We start from the raw sequence: 15,214 nt of genomic DNA, 5'->3' as shown, positions 1-15,214 counted from the left end.
ATTTATCTGTTCAGTCTGGGAATGTAGGAGATGGGTATCTTTTTTTTTAAAGGTCAATTGAAAATCAAGGGCTCTTTTTTTTCCCCCCAAGGGGACCAAGAGAATGAATTTGGAGAGGGATGCAGCAATGGTTACTTAAATCATTTTAAAATTCTCTAGTATGTATGAATTAAAATCTGATCATTTAAAACTCAGCTCAATTAACGTCTCAGGCTAATATACCCACTTGAATTGGCTCTGCAAAAAACCCAGCGATTGATTTGGCCACCGAAGTGTTCAGAGTATCTTTGAACTGTTCAATATACTGGTCTTTAGCTTGGCAGCAGTCTGCAAATAACAAACAAACAAATAAATAAACAAACACATTTGAGGATGTGAGAATGGTATCCAGAAGAATGGGGGAAAAAGATAGACAAAAGGAAATAGGATGAGTAAATTGACTAGAGTTTTTCAAAATACTGTAAACCAAGATATGAGGATATAGATTTCTGAAAGAGGGACTTTCTGTCAGAACGACTTGTATTGTGATTCGAGCAGCCAGACTAGGACAGCCACAACGACAGAAACAAACCACTTCAGTTGTTTCATCTGGGGAAGAAAGACCCCCAAAGTATCATTGAGTCTGTTTCACCTAAAGATATGCATCCTCTCAATTGGATAAATTTAATTCAAATGTAATTGGGGTATGGATTTAATCTATTTGAAAATAACTCTATTTATCTTGTATTGCTACTTAAGCTGGTATAAAATTTTAAAGTTACAAAGTGTCTCAGTCTTTAGAGTTAGCAAACCTGTTTGTAGAATGATTAAAATTCAGTCTACAGAGGAATGTACTAGAGCCAGATGAACTTCATCTACTGTAGCAAAGGAGAGGAAACTTTCTCGTCTGGAATAGCAAAGGTCCCAGGTTGACTGCATCCATATAGGACTGAACCCTCAGAATTTTTATCCACACCTGTAATTTGGTTCTAAACAGCACCACAGAGTCTTTGAACTTCAGCTTATATCCATAGACAGCAGAAGGGGTCAAGAGGGAGATGTGGATGTGGTGGAAGCCCCCAGTCCCGGGGACAGTGAAAGCAGTCTGGGAGGCAAGTCACCACCTACCATCTTAATGCTTGCATGGCTGCATGGCTGTAGCTCTATCTCCTGAAGACTAGAGATAAGGAATCACCATCAAGACTGAAGCATGACTTTATTTTATTCTTCAGCTTTTTATTAAAAAATGGGAAAAATACTACCTGGCCCCAAACATATTTTTAGGCTATGAGTGATATTTGGGAAAGCTTGTTTGACAGAGATACCTGATATCTTTGGTTAGCTAGAGCTGGGGGTTGGGGTGTGAAGAAGGAAGTAATGAAAAGTCTATTAAGCCCACAAAGCACATTGTTAGTATCAGTTACATTAGTTGCTGGGCAGGATAAAGTAGACAAATAAATCTATGCCTCTAGAGATTGAAATTTCCTATTTTTATTAAGAAAGGAAGAGAAAACGGCCTAGGATGACCCTAAAGAATGGATTTGGCACGTTCAAAAGGTATAATTTGGAAAGTTAGCAAGCCCATTTGTAACTAGAAAAATCAAAGAGTGGAGCAAAATCAACCCCAATGGCTTAAATTTGGACAAAACCAAACCAAGAGAAGGTTTTGCTTGAACCAGCTCTTGACCTTTCATGTTTTTTTTCTCTTTCACTGCCCACAAGTTCAGCGATGAGAGGGGTCATCCACAGTTATCAGCTTTTTACTTCATGTCGCATTTACTTCATTGGCTCATTGCTGTAACTCCAGGTCAGGCTGCCTCTGGAGAGAGACTTGGTGTCACCATGACAACACCAAGACGGTAGAGAGTGTATGCTCTGCCGGGTGCTACCCAAGCAACAGAGTGGAGATGGAGAGTTCTATTTTAGCTGGTATAGAAAGAGTTAAGCAGAGTGAGGAGTCAAGAAAGGAAAAAAATATTTCAGGAAAAGGAAATTTGTCTTGCAAAAGGTAAGGAAGAATGACATGGTCAGAATGACATGGTCGGTACCACATCTGGGACATTGTGGAGGCAATGGGGGTTGAGAGGTGAATTTCATCTGAAATCCAGGGCCTCGAATGAACACTTGGAAAGAAGGGAGGTAATGAAATCTACCATATAAACATCTATATTAGGCTCACAAAATGGACCACTGCTTATGCCTCTGTGGGGAGTGATGACATAATTCTGAGGTGAAAAAACTACCAAGGTTGGCACTCGAATGAACCCTAAGAGGAACTGAGAAATGGAACCTTCTATACTTGTATACTTTGTAAACATATAAGAATACACCTTTTCTCAGACCCTAATAGTGTTAGAAGAGGATGAAGTCACTTTTTGTATTCCAATTCTGTTTAAAGGTAAGATATCGGTCTTATCTCTTAAAGATATGAGTTAAGAAAACAGCTGACTTCAGATATACCAAAGACAGCAGTTCAGAGAAGCAGAAATGAATGTCTGTCACTATCATTTAGCCTCCAGATGCCACTAGAGAGATAACTGTGGCGTTCTGGTATTTTCTAGTTGGCCTAAGACTGAGGAGAAGGCCTCAAAGTGGGAGGAGGCAGAGAGGATGGAGAGAGAAAGGGACACAAAGTAGGGAGGGAAGGAAATGACCATCTCTTGAGTGCTTCTGCCTACTAGGCTCTGTACTGCTGGTTTGCAGTCCGATCAAGGTCTGTGAGGTACGCCCAACTCATTTTAGTTCTTGATAAGCACACACGTAAGATACACAGATACGGCTGCATTTGGCGTTGCTGTTATCCATCCTCCTCTACAAAAAGTTCTCTTGCCTTGATCTCGTGAGCCCTGGGATAAGGGGTCAGGGAGGCAGGTATTGCTACCTCCATTGGACAGATGAGAAAGTGGAGGTGAAAGATGGATGTTTTGCTCATAGCTGAACAATAGCAGGGCTGGGAGTAGAATCCAGGTGTCCTGATTTCATGTGTTGACTCAGTCCTGGCCAACAGAACAGAAGTTATTTTTAAGCCGGGGTTCATCCTGCTGCCATATCAGTGTGAACAAGGTGTGATCCTAGGTTAGGAACACTGGCTTGGGATCAAGTCCTCCCTCTCCTGCCTTTTAGGTGTGGACTTCAGTTTCCTCCTCTTTAAAAGGGAGAGTTTGAAGGACAGTGTTAAACTTCCTTATTTTTTTTTAATTTATTAGTTTCAAGTGTACAAGACAAGGTCATACTTAGACGTTCATCATTTTTATCCCTCACACTGTGAACCCCCCTCCCCCCATCCATTATCCCTCTGACCTCACACCGAGCCATCACATTATATATATATAATTATAGTTGGCATTCATTAATGTTTAGCTTCTGGTGTACAATGCCATGATCAGGCATCCACAGTATCCCTGAGGTGGTCTCCCAAATAGGACGCATGTCCATCGGATACCCAACAAAATCTTTACATTATTGAATAAGTTCCCCAAATTAATTTTCAAAAAACCCTGAGGCCATCTTGTGGTTACCAGCTGCTTCCTAATCCCTTCACCTATCCCCTTATCCCCAACCCCCCCCCCCCCGCCCCCCGCCCACCTAACAACTCTCGGTTTTTTCTTTGTGTCCTCAAAACTGTCTCTGATTAGTTCATTCACATATTCTTTTCTTTAGATTCCGCATATAAGTGAGATCATATGGTACTTGTCTTTCTCTTTCTGACTTATTTCACTTAACATAATGTTCTCTAGATCCATCCAGCGGCCATAAAGAAGAAAGAAATCCTTATGGTTTTAAGTTCTGTGACCATGACATCTTCCTCCAAGGCTCATTCTTTCATCCTCCTAACTCCATGTGCTATTACACACCTGGATTGGAAGATGACTGAATTTTCTTCCTTGCAAAGTGATTTTTAAGACTTCTATTTGTATTCTTTCTCTTCACCTAGTGACACTACTATTCCATTCAAGATCTATTGGCTAGAGCATCTAGTTCTTTTCCTTCAGCACTACTTAGGAGCAGCTATTCAAAAGGTTCTGAACTGTGGTAACAAACATGAGGCGGGGCTGAGCCAAAAAACAGATGCTGTTTCCATGCCTTCTCTCCCTCATGTTAAGAATAGATAAAGAATGCAAATAAAAATGTCATGGGTAAATGGAAGCTTTCCTTGTGAGAATGCCTTCCAAACTTTTGCAAGATGTCAGCAGCCTTCAGAAATGGCCTTGTGTTTTGACAGCATCTTTCAAAACATCTCATTCTGGCTGGCATTCTGCTCCCCTAGGGAAGCTTCTTAACTGGAGTTTTGAGATTTCTGGAAGTATTCTTGTCCCTCTCCCCTCCTTCCATTGGTAATTGGTAAATAATTCCACCAACCTTGTTTTCTTTTCAGATCGATTGCAGAGTTATTGCTAATAGAGCTATAGAGCTTCTGTAATCACCAGGTGACAGTCTGTTTTTAGCTTAGCTCTGACAGCATGAGGTGCTTTTCCTAAGAGCCAAATAGCACAGTAGTAGGCATGAGAAGGGATTCAACGAGGGGTTGCTTTCTAGTTTTGTTTCCTTTGGCTTTTTCCTTTCCCACTTCTTAAAATCTGTTCACTCAGGAATGGTTCAGCCTTTCTCCAAGTTCCTTATCCCTCCTGACCTTCCATCATGGACCACCCTCCCTGCCCCATGGGACCTGGTGCACAGCTGCATTTCCTAATTGTTTGCACTGGAGAATCTCGGCAGTGACTTCCTCCCCAAGGGCCACGGAAAACATCTGGGCACATTGTCTGCAAATGGCAAAAGAAGAAGTTGGGCACAACGTGAACACAAGACAGCCAAACTGGGGATCATATGATACCAATCAAGGCAAGAGGATTTGTTAATTTGATATCGATTTTTTTCCCTTGCTCCTTCCCCACTTAAGATAAAAACCTGTTATTCTGCTTTGAAGAGATAATTTTTTTTTCTTAGAAACAGTTATGTGGGCATTCTACAAAGGAAATTGATTTCAGTGTCTGCCTAGAAACAACTTGCTTAAGGGTTTGAAAGAATAAGACTAATTAGGTGTCTGATTCTGATGCCGAAAAGGTGGGTACAGCACCTGAGAAGAGAAGCTGAGTACAAGGATAACTCTAGAAGTTTTATGAATTCAAGGCTCTGAGAACTAATTTCCATGCATTTATTTGCAGTCTGCTTGATTTTATTTAAAAGTAATAAACAAAAACCTCTATTATTAATTTTTACTCAGATTCTGAAGGCTCTTGTAAGAAACATTCCTCCCAAATGGTCTTTAATACAATTAAGTCAAATTGACCCTCTGATTAATGACAGGCTTTATATTACTTTCTAATCCTAATGCCTGGAACATTTGATCAATTATTCCATATACGCAGCAGCCTTTAAATCTCAAAACTCACTGATTGGCAGCCTATCCCACTGGGCAGTTTCGTCTTGAAGGACACTATGTTTGACAAGCCAAGTGTGTAAGGACTGCAGCCATGGTAGGCACCTCTGCAGACAAAAACAGTGGGAAGACAGAGTTAAGTTCATTGTTCTTTGATCAATGGCCTGTGGAACACGGGGTCGGACAAAAGAGAACATTCATGAAGGCCCTGGAGATAAAATGAGCACCATTAACATGCAACTCCAGTGATTTCTAAGAAATCTTCTAAGCCTATGTCAGGTGAATATATTTATTTATCTTTCCTACTGGTGTCATAGATTTGAAGTCGTGAAAGGAATTTTGGGGGCCATTTAGCCAAGAACTCTGACCTTAGCACCTACCCTACTCTGTTACTCTGAAGTAGTGAGACTCATTTTTCAGCCACATGGCAGAAATGATATATTTGATGAGTATTTGTCTTCAAAGTAGTTACCTTGAGAAGTCAAATATTCCCGTGATGCAGCTGTAGCTTAATACCTCTGGGTACACCCCTCTTTAAATGCCTTATGGCTACCGTATTTGGCTGATAAGAGACAGGTTTTGTTTCATTTTGAATCTGAAACAGTCATATTTAGTATAAGTCATTCTAAACACCAGTCTTGGCTTAAAATGAGTTTGGGCAATTTCAGAGAAGAAAACAGCCCAAACTGCAGATTTAGGACTATGTATTAAGACTATGCAGCAGAATTGTCATGTATCTTGTAAGAGAGAAGACACAAGCACGTGTTGAACCCCAGTAGCACAATGACTGCTTTGAATAGATTGATACTTATCTGGACACACATCATCTGGAATGTTTATTTACCGTGTTTCCCCGAAAATAAGCCCGGGTCTTATATTACTTTTTGCTCCAAAAGATACACTAGGGTTTATGTTCAGGGGATGTCATCCTGAAAAATCATGCTAGGGCTTATTTTCCAGTAAGGTCTTATTTTCGGGGAAACACGTTAGGTAGAAGAATCACAATTCTTTATTGCCATATTTTATTGATAGCAAACGTTTGCTCATCCCTGTAGTCACTTCATGTGATTTTTATACGTAACGTGTAGTATTGGATGTGTTGCGGTAATCAAATCTTGTGGAAATCTTATCTTCTTTAGAATCCAGACAGAAATCATGGCCAGACAGGTGAACACATGGGATGATTTCTTCATTCTATCAACTTTTACTATAACTTACTACTGTCTTTTGCATAAACCTTATTAGAAGAGTGTTTCAATATGCTATATAAAATTACCCAAGAGAGGCAACTATAAGCAAAATTCATAGTTTTCTATTATTTTAATGCTTATAATTTAGCCATCATTGGTTTATAATTGATATATTCAATTATCAGTTCTCAAAAGTCACCCAAAAGGAACAGAAATATACAGGGTTAGATAGGCATCCTCTGAACTTAAAAAGAATAAAAGATGAAAAATGGGTGCAGCCGGCACTATGAAATCAATATGTGGCTTCTTATCACAAGAAGATACTATACTGGGCCCAGTGTCGTATGGTAATCATGCACTTCTATGAGTGAAGACCAGTCATTTACCATATGTTGTAGTCAGTACCAATCCTGAAAAGTTAAAAAGCTGTCACATGACCTTTGATTGCATAGGAGATCTATGACATAACTAGGACTCCAAGAAGTTTGTTACCCTAGTCAGGGACCACGACCTTGGAGCAGGTCAGTTTGGATCGGGTTATTTCATCATATAATTCATTTGACTGATCCTGTCTTAAAACCAAAAATTAGAAACACGACCCTGGGAAATGCCTCTCCCTGGTATATTTTAAAGATAGGCATTTAGTATTGGGGTTATTAAAATTGTTATTAAAATTGAATATTCCAAGGTGTGATTACCTGAAAGAAATGATGTCTGTGTTATTTGAGTGTGCTCTGGCCATCAGCATGGCCAAGTCATTGGCTTCTGAGCCACTGTTCACGAAGAAAATGACCTGAGAGAAAAGGAAGACACATGGCCTCATGTTTTAATTTATTTCCTTATTAGCCAATTAATTCAAAATTGTTAAGTTCTGTATGTCCCAACCTCTGATTATTATTATTTTTTTTCTTTTCCCATTTTTTTTATTGGTTTCAGGTGCACAAAACAATATAATAGTTAGACATTTATCATTTATATCCCTCACACAGTGACAAACCCCCTCCCCCCATCCATTATCCTTCTGACATCACACCCAGCCATTACATTTCCACTGTCTCTATACCTATGCTGTACTCCGCTTCTTGTAAATATATATATATACGTATATATATACATATACGTATATATATATATATATATATATATATATACGTATATATACATATATACGTGCGTATATATATAAAGCCAGCCTCTGACTATTAAGGAGAGTTGCGTCAGTCCAGCAGTCCCATCATTTAATCCCCATTTTAATCCTATCGCTCTTTATTGGGTAGCTGCTGAGTACTAGACATACAAAAGTGGCTAAGGGATTGTCCCAGTTGTGAAACATTCTGGACTTTCATTGGCTTTCCTTGATGCTCTGCTAAATGCTAAGATGGGGAGACTTGCTGAGGTGTACACAGTGGTTAGTGGCCACATAGATCTGAGAACAAAGTGTCTTAGTTCCTGAACATAATCCTCCCCATCTGAAGGCTTGAAACAGGCCAGCTCCCTGGTCCTGCAGCCCCAGAGGATATCCCAGCCTGTCTGTTCAGTGTGTGAAAATGCTGATAAAACAAGAAAACAAACCAAGAATGTTGCTCATCTTGGCCAAAAGGAAGGGGCGATAGGAAGGGTACTGGGTTCTCCAGACTCGGGACTGGCAGGCAGGTACAATGCCCTTGCTAACTTCCTTGCTTCTGCCCTTCCATGAATATGACTGGGCTGAACTGAGATTGTAGCTGTTCCAACTGTTTGCATCTCTTCTAGATAACATAGTAAATAGAATATCTAGATAATGTAGTAAAATAATGGTAATAGCAAGCACAAGGGACTGTTCTAGGTATCACATATATGTTAACTCATTGAATCCCTAAATGCAAATCTTGACCAATATTTTAACATCTCAATTCGGTTAAAAAATTCCATCATTTCAGAGGCAGAAAAAAATCTCATTTAGCAAGAATATCTAAATGCCTTTAGACTAAATGAACTGGGTGATATATTAATTTTTATTTTAAAGTGGCTCCACTCTTTGGCACAGAAGAAATGCAAATGGCTTTGCAGAGGGGCTGTGAAGCAAAGAGGAAAAACCTCTTGAGGAACACAAAGGAGAGAGTCAGGAGAGTGGGGGCTCCTGCCAAGTGATTTCTGCAAAGATTTGGTGGTGAGGAGAACGACCAAGGACAGGCAGAGCTGGTGAAGTGCGTATTGGCTGGTTTTACCAGCAATTCGTAAATTCCTTTCTTCTTGATTGCTTTCAAATATGAGTATTAGCTCACTATTTCAGTTGTTCAATGCACAGACCAAATTCCCTGCCCACATTCCTACTTCCCAGGGCAGCTCCCCTGGGATCACGATGTGACGCCTGTCCCTTTCATCCTGGAGCTTTTATACCTTTAGAGGCTCAGGAAGAAGTGCTGAAAGCTTCTCTGCGTATTCATGGATTGGAGGGTGGACGAAGAAGGCACTTGTGTGCCACAGGCGGCCAAGCTGCTTTTGTGCCACTGCGTTTACCTTCCTGGGTAAACAGAAGAGCAGAGTTACCCACACTGCTGGTGGGCATGTCTTTCCCAACACACATGCTGTTCATTGAACCCAAATATATGACTATTCCTCAAAGAGTTTCAAGAGGCTGATTTCATCCACACAGGAGAAAGAACTCTGACCACCAGAGGTGTCTGGCAATGGAATGTGTTGCTTCAAAGATAATAATTACCTCACCAAGAGAAGTGTTTAAAAGGAGACTAAATGTTTATCTCTTAGGGATTTTAGAAAAGAAATTCCTAGTTTAGAAGGGAATTTGGACTTAGGATCTCTTCTAACCAGGTTTTCTTATTAACCACACTTTCAACAGTTTGGAAAATAACATGACTCATTGTAAGCCTGGGTGTTGTAGATCCATCAAGCACATGTGCACAAGACAAGATCAATACTTTTTCCTTTGAAGGAGATCCCCTTTTTTGGGTCTTAGTGGTCAGTGTTGGAACATTTTATAACTTCATTGTGAAACCACATTCTGAGAAAGAAGGTTCAGGTTGGGGGACAGTGGGAACTCAGGGTAAAGAGATATGTGGGAACTGACTAGGAATGCCTTGAAAAGACAGCTCAAGATGTTTGATCTTGATCTAAAGGACAGCAATGACTAACATTTGGTACACAGCAGTCCGTTTGTTATTAATACGTGTCACTTCAAAAAGATCAGTTCAGTGGTTAAACAATTTTGAGAAATGCTAGATCACATAGGTTTTCTTACGGCAGTACTTTGTAGTACCTTTCATAGTCTTACGTGCACAGTTTCTCCCGAGGAGGGAGATACAGTTTAAAGTGTTTCCCACACTTATGTTTTCACAGGACTCTTTACTAATGAATCTTTCCTTTGATCAGTGTTCCATAGAACACACTTTAGAAAATTGTGAAATATCAATAAACTCTTAAACAGAAGAGATACTTGACAAAAGCATTATTTAGTAAAATAAATCAGAGAGCCACATGAGGGTGGAATGCAGAGGAAGACTGGTAATGAATGGTGAGGCCAGCAACGAGGGCAGGGTGGCCTTCTAGGCATGGAAGGAGGAGACCCCCTAGGAGGCTGTGTTAGTGGGAATTAGTGAGAGGGATTAGTAGGAGAGGCATTTCAAGGGAGGGAAAACCAGATTTTGGTTGACTATAGGAAGTGAAAGGCAAGGAAGAGTCAAAGATGATGTCAACTCTTTTGCCTGTGATATTGGGAAAAGTCCCGGATAAGTTGAGAAACACAGTTAGTTGTTTAGCTACCCAGCTCCTACGTAGCAGAGAATTTCTGCAGAGTAGGTAGCTCACCTGTGCTTCTTGAGTAAATGAACAGTTGGCTAGAAACAGTATTGTGGAGCGCATGGTGGATTTGGTCTTGATAATGTCGACTGTCAGCTGATGGTGGGATGTTATGGGATGAGGAGGGGAGTGTTCTGGAAACTGTGCGAAATATGGGACATCTTAATGCCCACTCTAGGTTTACTAGAGTTATTATCATATCTTGGTTTGGGGCCAAGCCTGAAGAAATAGAGTTGGGTAAGGCTGCTGAAAATATAGCAACTAATAACCAGATGTGGGGAGATGGGATGGGACCTATTCTATGAAGGGAAATAATAAGCCACAAAGGGAATATAGAAAGAAGAGCGGGGGGCTAAGGAAAGAGCCTGGGAGACCCAGAGCTAAGGGATCAGAGGGACTAGCTGCAGGGTCAGAGGGAGATCAGGTGCACAAAGGTCAGGAAGCCAGTAAGAGCGGTCGATTAACAAGGGCAATGTCCAACTTTATTGGGAGGCTTCAATGAGAATGTTAAAAAATTTCTCTCTCTCTTTCTTTTTTTTACTTCTTTCATATGTGTCTTTCCTATTTTCTATTTTTCCTATTTTCCTATTTTCCTATTTCTATTTCTATTTTTTTTTCCTATTTCCTATTTTTTTAAATTTCACTTGAAATTTATTCTGCATGTTCCTCAGGGGGAACATGCATGGGGCTAGTGCTTCCTGAAGACAGAAATGGGAAGGGGAAAGTTATGGGAGGAGAAGGTGAGGGCTGGACCCTGGAGTTAAAATTCACCCCTCACTACCTCACAGTTGCTTGTAGAGAAGACCCTTTGCCCCTACTTTGACAGAAGGTCCCAAACCTATTCAATTTACTTAGACTTGCTGCTTAATTTTCATTCCACTTAATGTCCATTTTATTGGCTAGATTATTAAAGGCAAGAGAAAACAGACATTAAAATGAGATGGCTGCACTGAAACCAGGACCGCAGAAGGACCTGTTGAGGGCACTGGCGTGGAGGGGTTGATGACCAAAGTAGCAGAGGATCTCAGGATGAATAGATCCATCCTAACGTAAATTTTCAGCCATGGTTACATCTTCCTCTTATCGTTCTTTCCTTCCTCATCCATCAGTCAGAGTAGGTGATGAAGATCCTTTGGCTAGAAGTGATTTCTCATATCTTGTCATCTCCACCCCCCACACCCGTCCCTGAATTCTCCGAGAATCTCCCATCTTCCTCTTCTTTCTGCCTTTTCCTCAGTGCATTTCCTCTCTGTGGAAAGCTGTTACTAGTGAGGAGAAACACCCAGAAATGCAATACTCCATTCAGATGGTACATGTCATATTTCAGGTGCAATGAGAATGACTAAATCATGTGTTGTTAAGAAAATGAAAAAAAATGCAGTGTTAAGAATTTTTTGTTGTCATCGTTACCCATGAAGTAGCAAGGAGCATGTCAACCGTAAACTAGGATATGCCGAAGGAGAGAGAATTTTTAACCAGGGTTCTGAATCACTAACATGATCATTAGCCTGTTTTTCATATATTCTGGAGTGAAAAGCCCAGAATTTTAAGGATACTCACGGGTGGCAGTGACCGACACTGACAGTAACGATCCCAGAAAAGAAATCCAGGTATCTGTTTCCCTCATGATCAAATAGCCACTCCATGTGACCCTGGTGGAGCAATAAAGGCTCTGAAAAATACGACGTCAGCACGGGGGACAGATGTTGCTTGTGGATCTCCAGGACACGGTCATAGGAGAGGGACTGTGGACGACAACATTTCAGTATTGAAAATCTTCCCTTTCCTTATCTCCACATTTCTGATGACAGCCAGTCACCAGAGCAGTGCCTCGTGTCTCTACGGGCTGAAGGTGAGGCCCCTGTGCTATGCTCACACGTGCATGTGTTTGCTCAGTTTCTTCCTTGCAGGATATAAAGGTCCTTCGTCTCACATTGAGGAAATTATTAATGCGGCCCTCTGATCCCTTTCTAGATCAAACGTGAAGGAGAGGACTGAAAATTTCTACCTCTCAATGGAAAGCCTTGGCTTTGAGTTGATTTTTGCTGTGAAAAACAAAACAAAACAACTTTGGAAGTAAATATCTGAAGTAAATGTCAGTTTTTATTTTTTGTTGCAGTTTTGTTTTTTTTTTTTTTTTTAGAATAAAAAATAAAATGTGGGTGGTGTTCGTGTCTTTCATTATCAAACTTCTCTCCTGTACTTCTCTTTGTGGGTCCCTCCTGACCACCTATTAATTCTACAATTTCTAACCTCTGAATATTACATGTAAAATAAAAAGCTTGGAAAGAGAGAGAAAAAAATATTTATTAGCTTGAGAGCAAAATGATGACTTCATGTTTTTTAGTGGAGAACTCAGGAACACCAGATCACGCATTGCCATTGAGACAGTCAAAATCAGAACATCTTTTTTTAATTTTCTTTTTTTAACTTTAAAAAATTTTATTTTTAGTGTGTTTTTTCAGGACCCATCAGCTCTAAGTCAAGTAGTCGTTTCAATCTAGTTGTGGAGGGAGCAGCTCACTGGCCCATGTGGGGATCGGACCAGCAACCTTGTTGTTAAGAGTACTGCACTCTAACCAACTGAGCTAACTGCCCAAACCCAGAACAACATTTTTTAAAGTTAATGTGCCCTGTCACATTTTGGGATATATGTATTTATGTACCTGTATATCTATATCTCTATTCCTGGGATACATATATTGTGTCTTTCCTGCATTCTTTGTCTCTCTGTCTCTGCCTCTGTCTCTGTCTTTCTCTCACACACATGCACACCAATTTGTACAACAGCACCGAATGGAGTTAGAGGGTTCAGATGCTCCCAGTGACATAAAAGGATAGACTCTCTGGGATGGGATGGCTCAGTGGCAGGCAGGGCCATTTGTGGGTCTTTTTGAGGAAACAATTCATTTAGCCCTTTAAGGAAGAACCACCTCTTTGGGGTTTTTCTAAAGCTCTGACTCTTACCTGGTATCTTTCGGGTGTGAAGTCACATGGAGGCATTCTGGGTTTTGTATGAAGACCAAGCTTGGTTACAGATGTCCAGAAAGCAGCTGCTAAAAGCGAAGTGAGTTAGGATCCTCAACTAAACATCACACAGGCCCATTTGTAAAAATCACTCCTGGTTACCCAAATCAAGGTCCTCAGGCATTTTCATTTTTAGTTAAAAAAAAAATCATTTCAGTTATCCTTTAGTTTGGATTTAAAAACTGAGTTTTCTGGAGGAACAAAAGGGTTTTGTTCCTCGAATCTAGTCAGGAAAGGCATGGAGGGTGTTGGGGGAAGTTATGGTTTCCCTACCACAGTCCATCACAAGTTTGGGGAGCTCCTCCCTTACCCCCAACTACATGTCTCTTTTAGTTGACCAAACTTCTTCCAGTGCCATGTGTTGATGGAATAGATCCTCTTTGTAAATAGAGGTGCGTCTAAACCTTGGGTTGCCCAATGCCTGAATCCCAGTACTTATCCCAGTTCCTGGTACTGGGTTGACTGTTAACAAGAAATGAATGGCCGTTGACTATCCTTGTAAGGAATGAGGAGAGATAAGTACTAGGCAATGTATTATATTAACAAATAAATACTGCATGCAAATAGATCTGAAAGACAAACCTTCCTCCAAAACACAACAATACAAAGAGCATGACATCACAAGACCACGACAAAGCAAAGATCAGCTGACCCAGAGGAATCATTATTTGGAGCTAGAAGGGACCTTAGATTTCTGTATGTCAAAATGCTCACTTTATAGATGAGGAAACCAGCCTAAAGTGGTTAAGTTAATTTATTCAAAGTCACCAAGTTAGTTAGCTGCATGCAGAACAATAATAAAACTCCAAGTTTCTGATTCCCAGCCTGGTACTTTTTCACTCATTTATTGGCCACCTTCACCTTCCCCTTCCAGCACAGATTTTGATGTCTCTATGGTATTGCAATGGAATAATAGAGCCAGAGATCAGAGCTAGAAGAGATGTCTAGAGACTTTTTAAGTACTCTTGGAAAAGAACGCTGCTAATTTTGAAGTCCGAGATAATTTTGCAGGTGGAGAGAGCTGAGGAAATGATGTCTCTTATTCAGCACAAAGGTTTGAATTCCCTGATGAAATGTTGGTATTTTATGTGGTTATGAAGTCACAGTCCTGAGAAACATAATGAACAATTGTGTTTTTAAAGGAAGCTGAAAAGTAACAGCTCTAAATATGTTTTCTTTCAAAGAGGTGTCGTTCACTTGTCTGCTCTAAAGAATCACAAATGTCATTAATTTGCTCTTCCTTTAAAAGCAAGTGGCTTTTTGCTCTCCATGCGCAAAATGACCAAAACGTGATAACTTAAGTTTTCTGAGAATTTCACATTTTGAAAAGCTTTTCACTGTGTCCCTCTACATTAGTTACACTTCTGAGATGGAAAAAAAAAATTCTGAATGTGTTTCTAAGAATTCAAATTCCCTTCACTCTTTCAGTCTCATTTTCCTATCTGCAAAATTGGAGTTGCCCATTGAGAAGGCTGTCAGCTCTCTTGACTTCAAGATTATGAGAATTATGAGAGTAGACTGGAGGGGGAAGAGAATTGGAAAGAAAGATTTGATAGAGGAAAGCCTGGATTTGTAATAGTCAAGGCAGACTCATTCATTGATTCAACTGATAGGAATATGATGGTGGAATGAGGGCTCCAAATAAAATACATAACATCCTGTTCTCAGGAAGGAAGGAAGGACAGAAGGAAGGGAAGGAGGAAGGAAAGCAGGAAGAAAAAAAGGAAGACAGATAGCAGGCAAGTAGGAAAAATAATTAGACAATAAGTAAAATAAGTCTAGATAATATCTGAAAAGTCTATTGCCTTTCATACCTCCCATCTCACTACACAACCCAAACTTAAAA

The 15,214-nt window shown here is 40.2% G+C and overlaps 1 protein-coding gene across 6 annotated transcripts in view; it reads right to left on the bottom strand.

Moving 5' to 3' along the window:
- The window catches only part of AGXT2 (alanine--glyoxylate aminotransferase 2), a 40,284-nt gene that overhangs the window by 14,898 nt on the left and 10,172 nt on the right, over positions 1-15,214 (bottom strand). For 2 of the 6 annotated variants that reach the window (XM_081053297.1, XM_081053301.1), the window contains exons 2-8: positions 13,309-13,397; positions 11,902-12,086; positions 8,926-9,049; positions 7,245-7,339; positions 5,370-5,463; positions 4,646-4,739; positions 227-327 (exon numbers count right to left, since the gene is read on the bottom strand). In XM_081053297.1, coding sequence (XP_080909423.1) covers positions 227-327; positions 4,646-4,739; positions 5,370-5,463; positions 7,245-7,339; positions 8,926-9,049; positions 11,902-12,086; positions 13,309-13,397 — 782 coding nt within the window. The remainder of the gene's footprint in view (positions 1-226; positions 328-4,645; positions 4,740-5,369; positions 5,464-7,244; positions 7,340-8,925; positions 9,050-11,901; positions 12,087-13,308; positions 13,398-15,214) is intronic. The other 4 variants (XM_081053300.1, XM_081053302.1, XM_081053298.1 and 1 more) reach the window with 3 other exon arrangements.

The sequence above is a fragment of the Rhinolophus hipposideros genome, assembly GCF_964194185.1.
Source record: "Rhinolophus hipposideros genome assembly, chromosome: 7".
NCBI lineage: Eukaryota > Metazoa > Chordata > Mammalia > Chiroptera > Rhinolophidae > Rhinolophus > Rhinolophus hipposideros.
The sequence above is the reverse complement of the archived record's forward strand: the minus strand, read 5'-3'. Positions and strand labels throughout refer to the sequence as shown.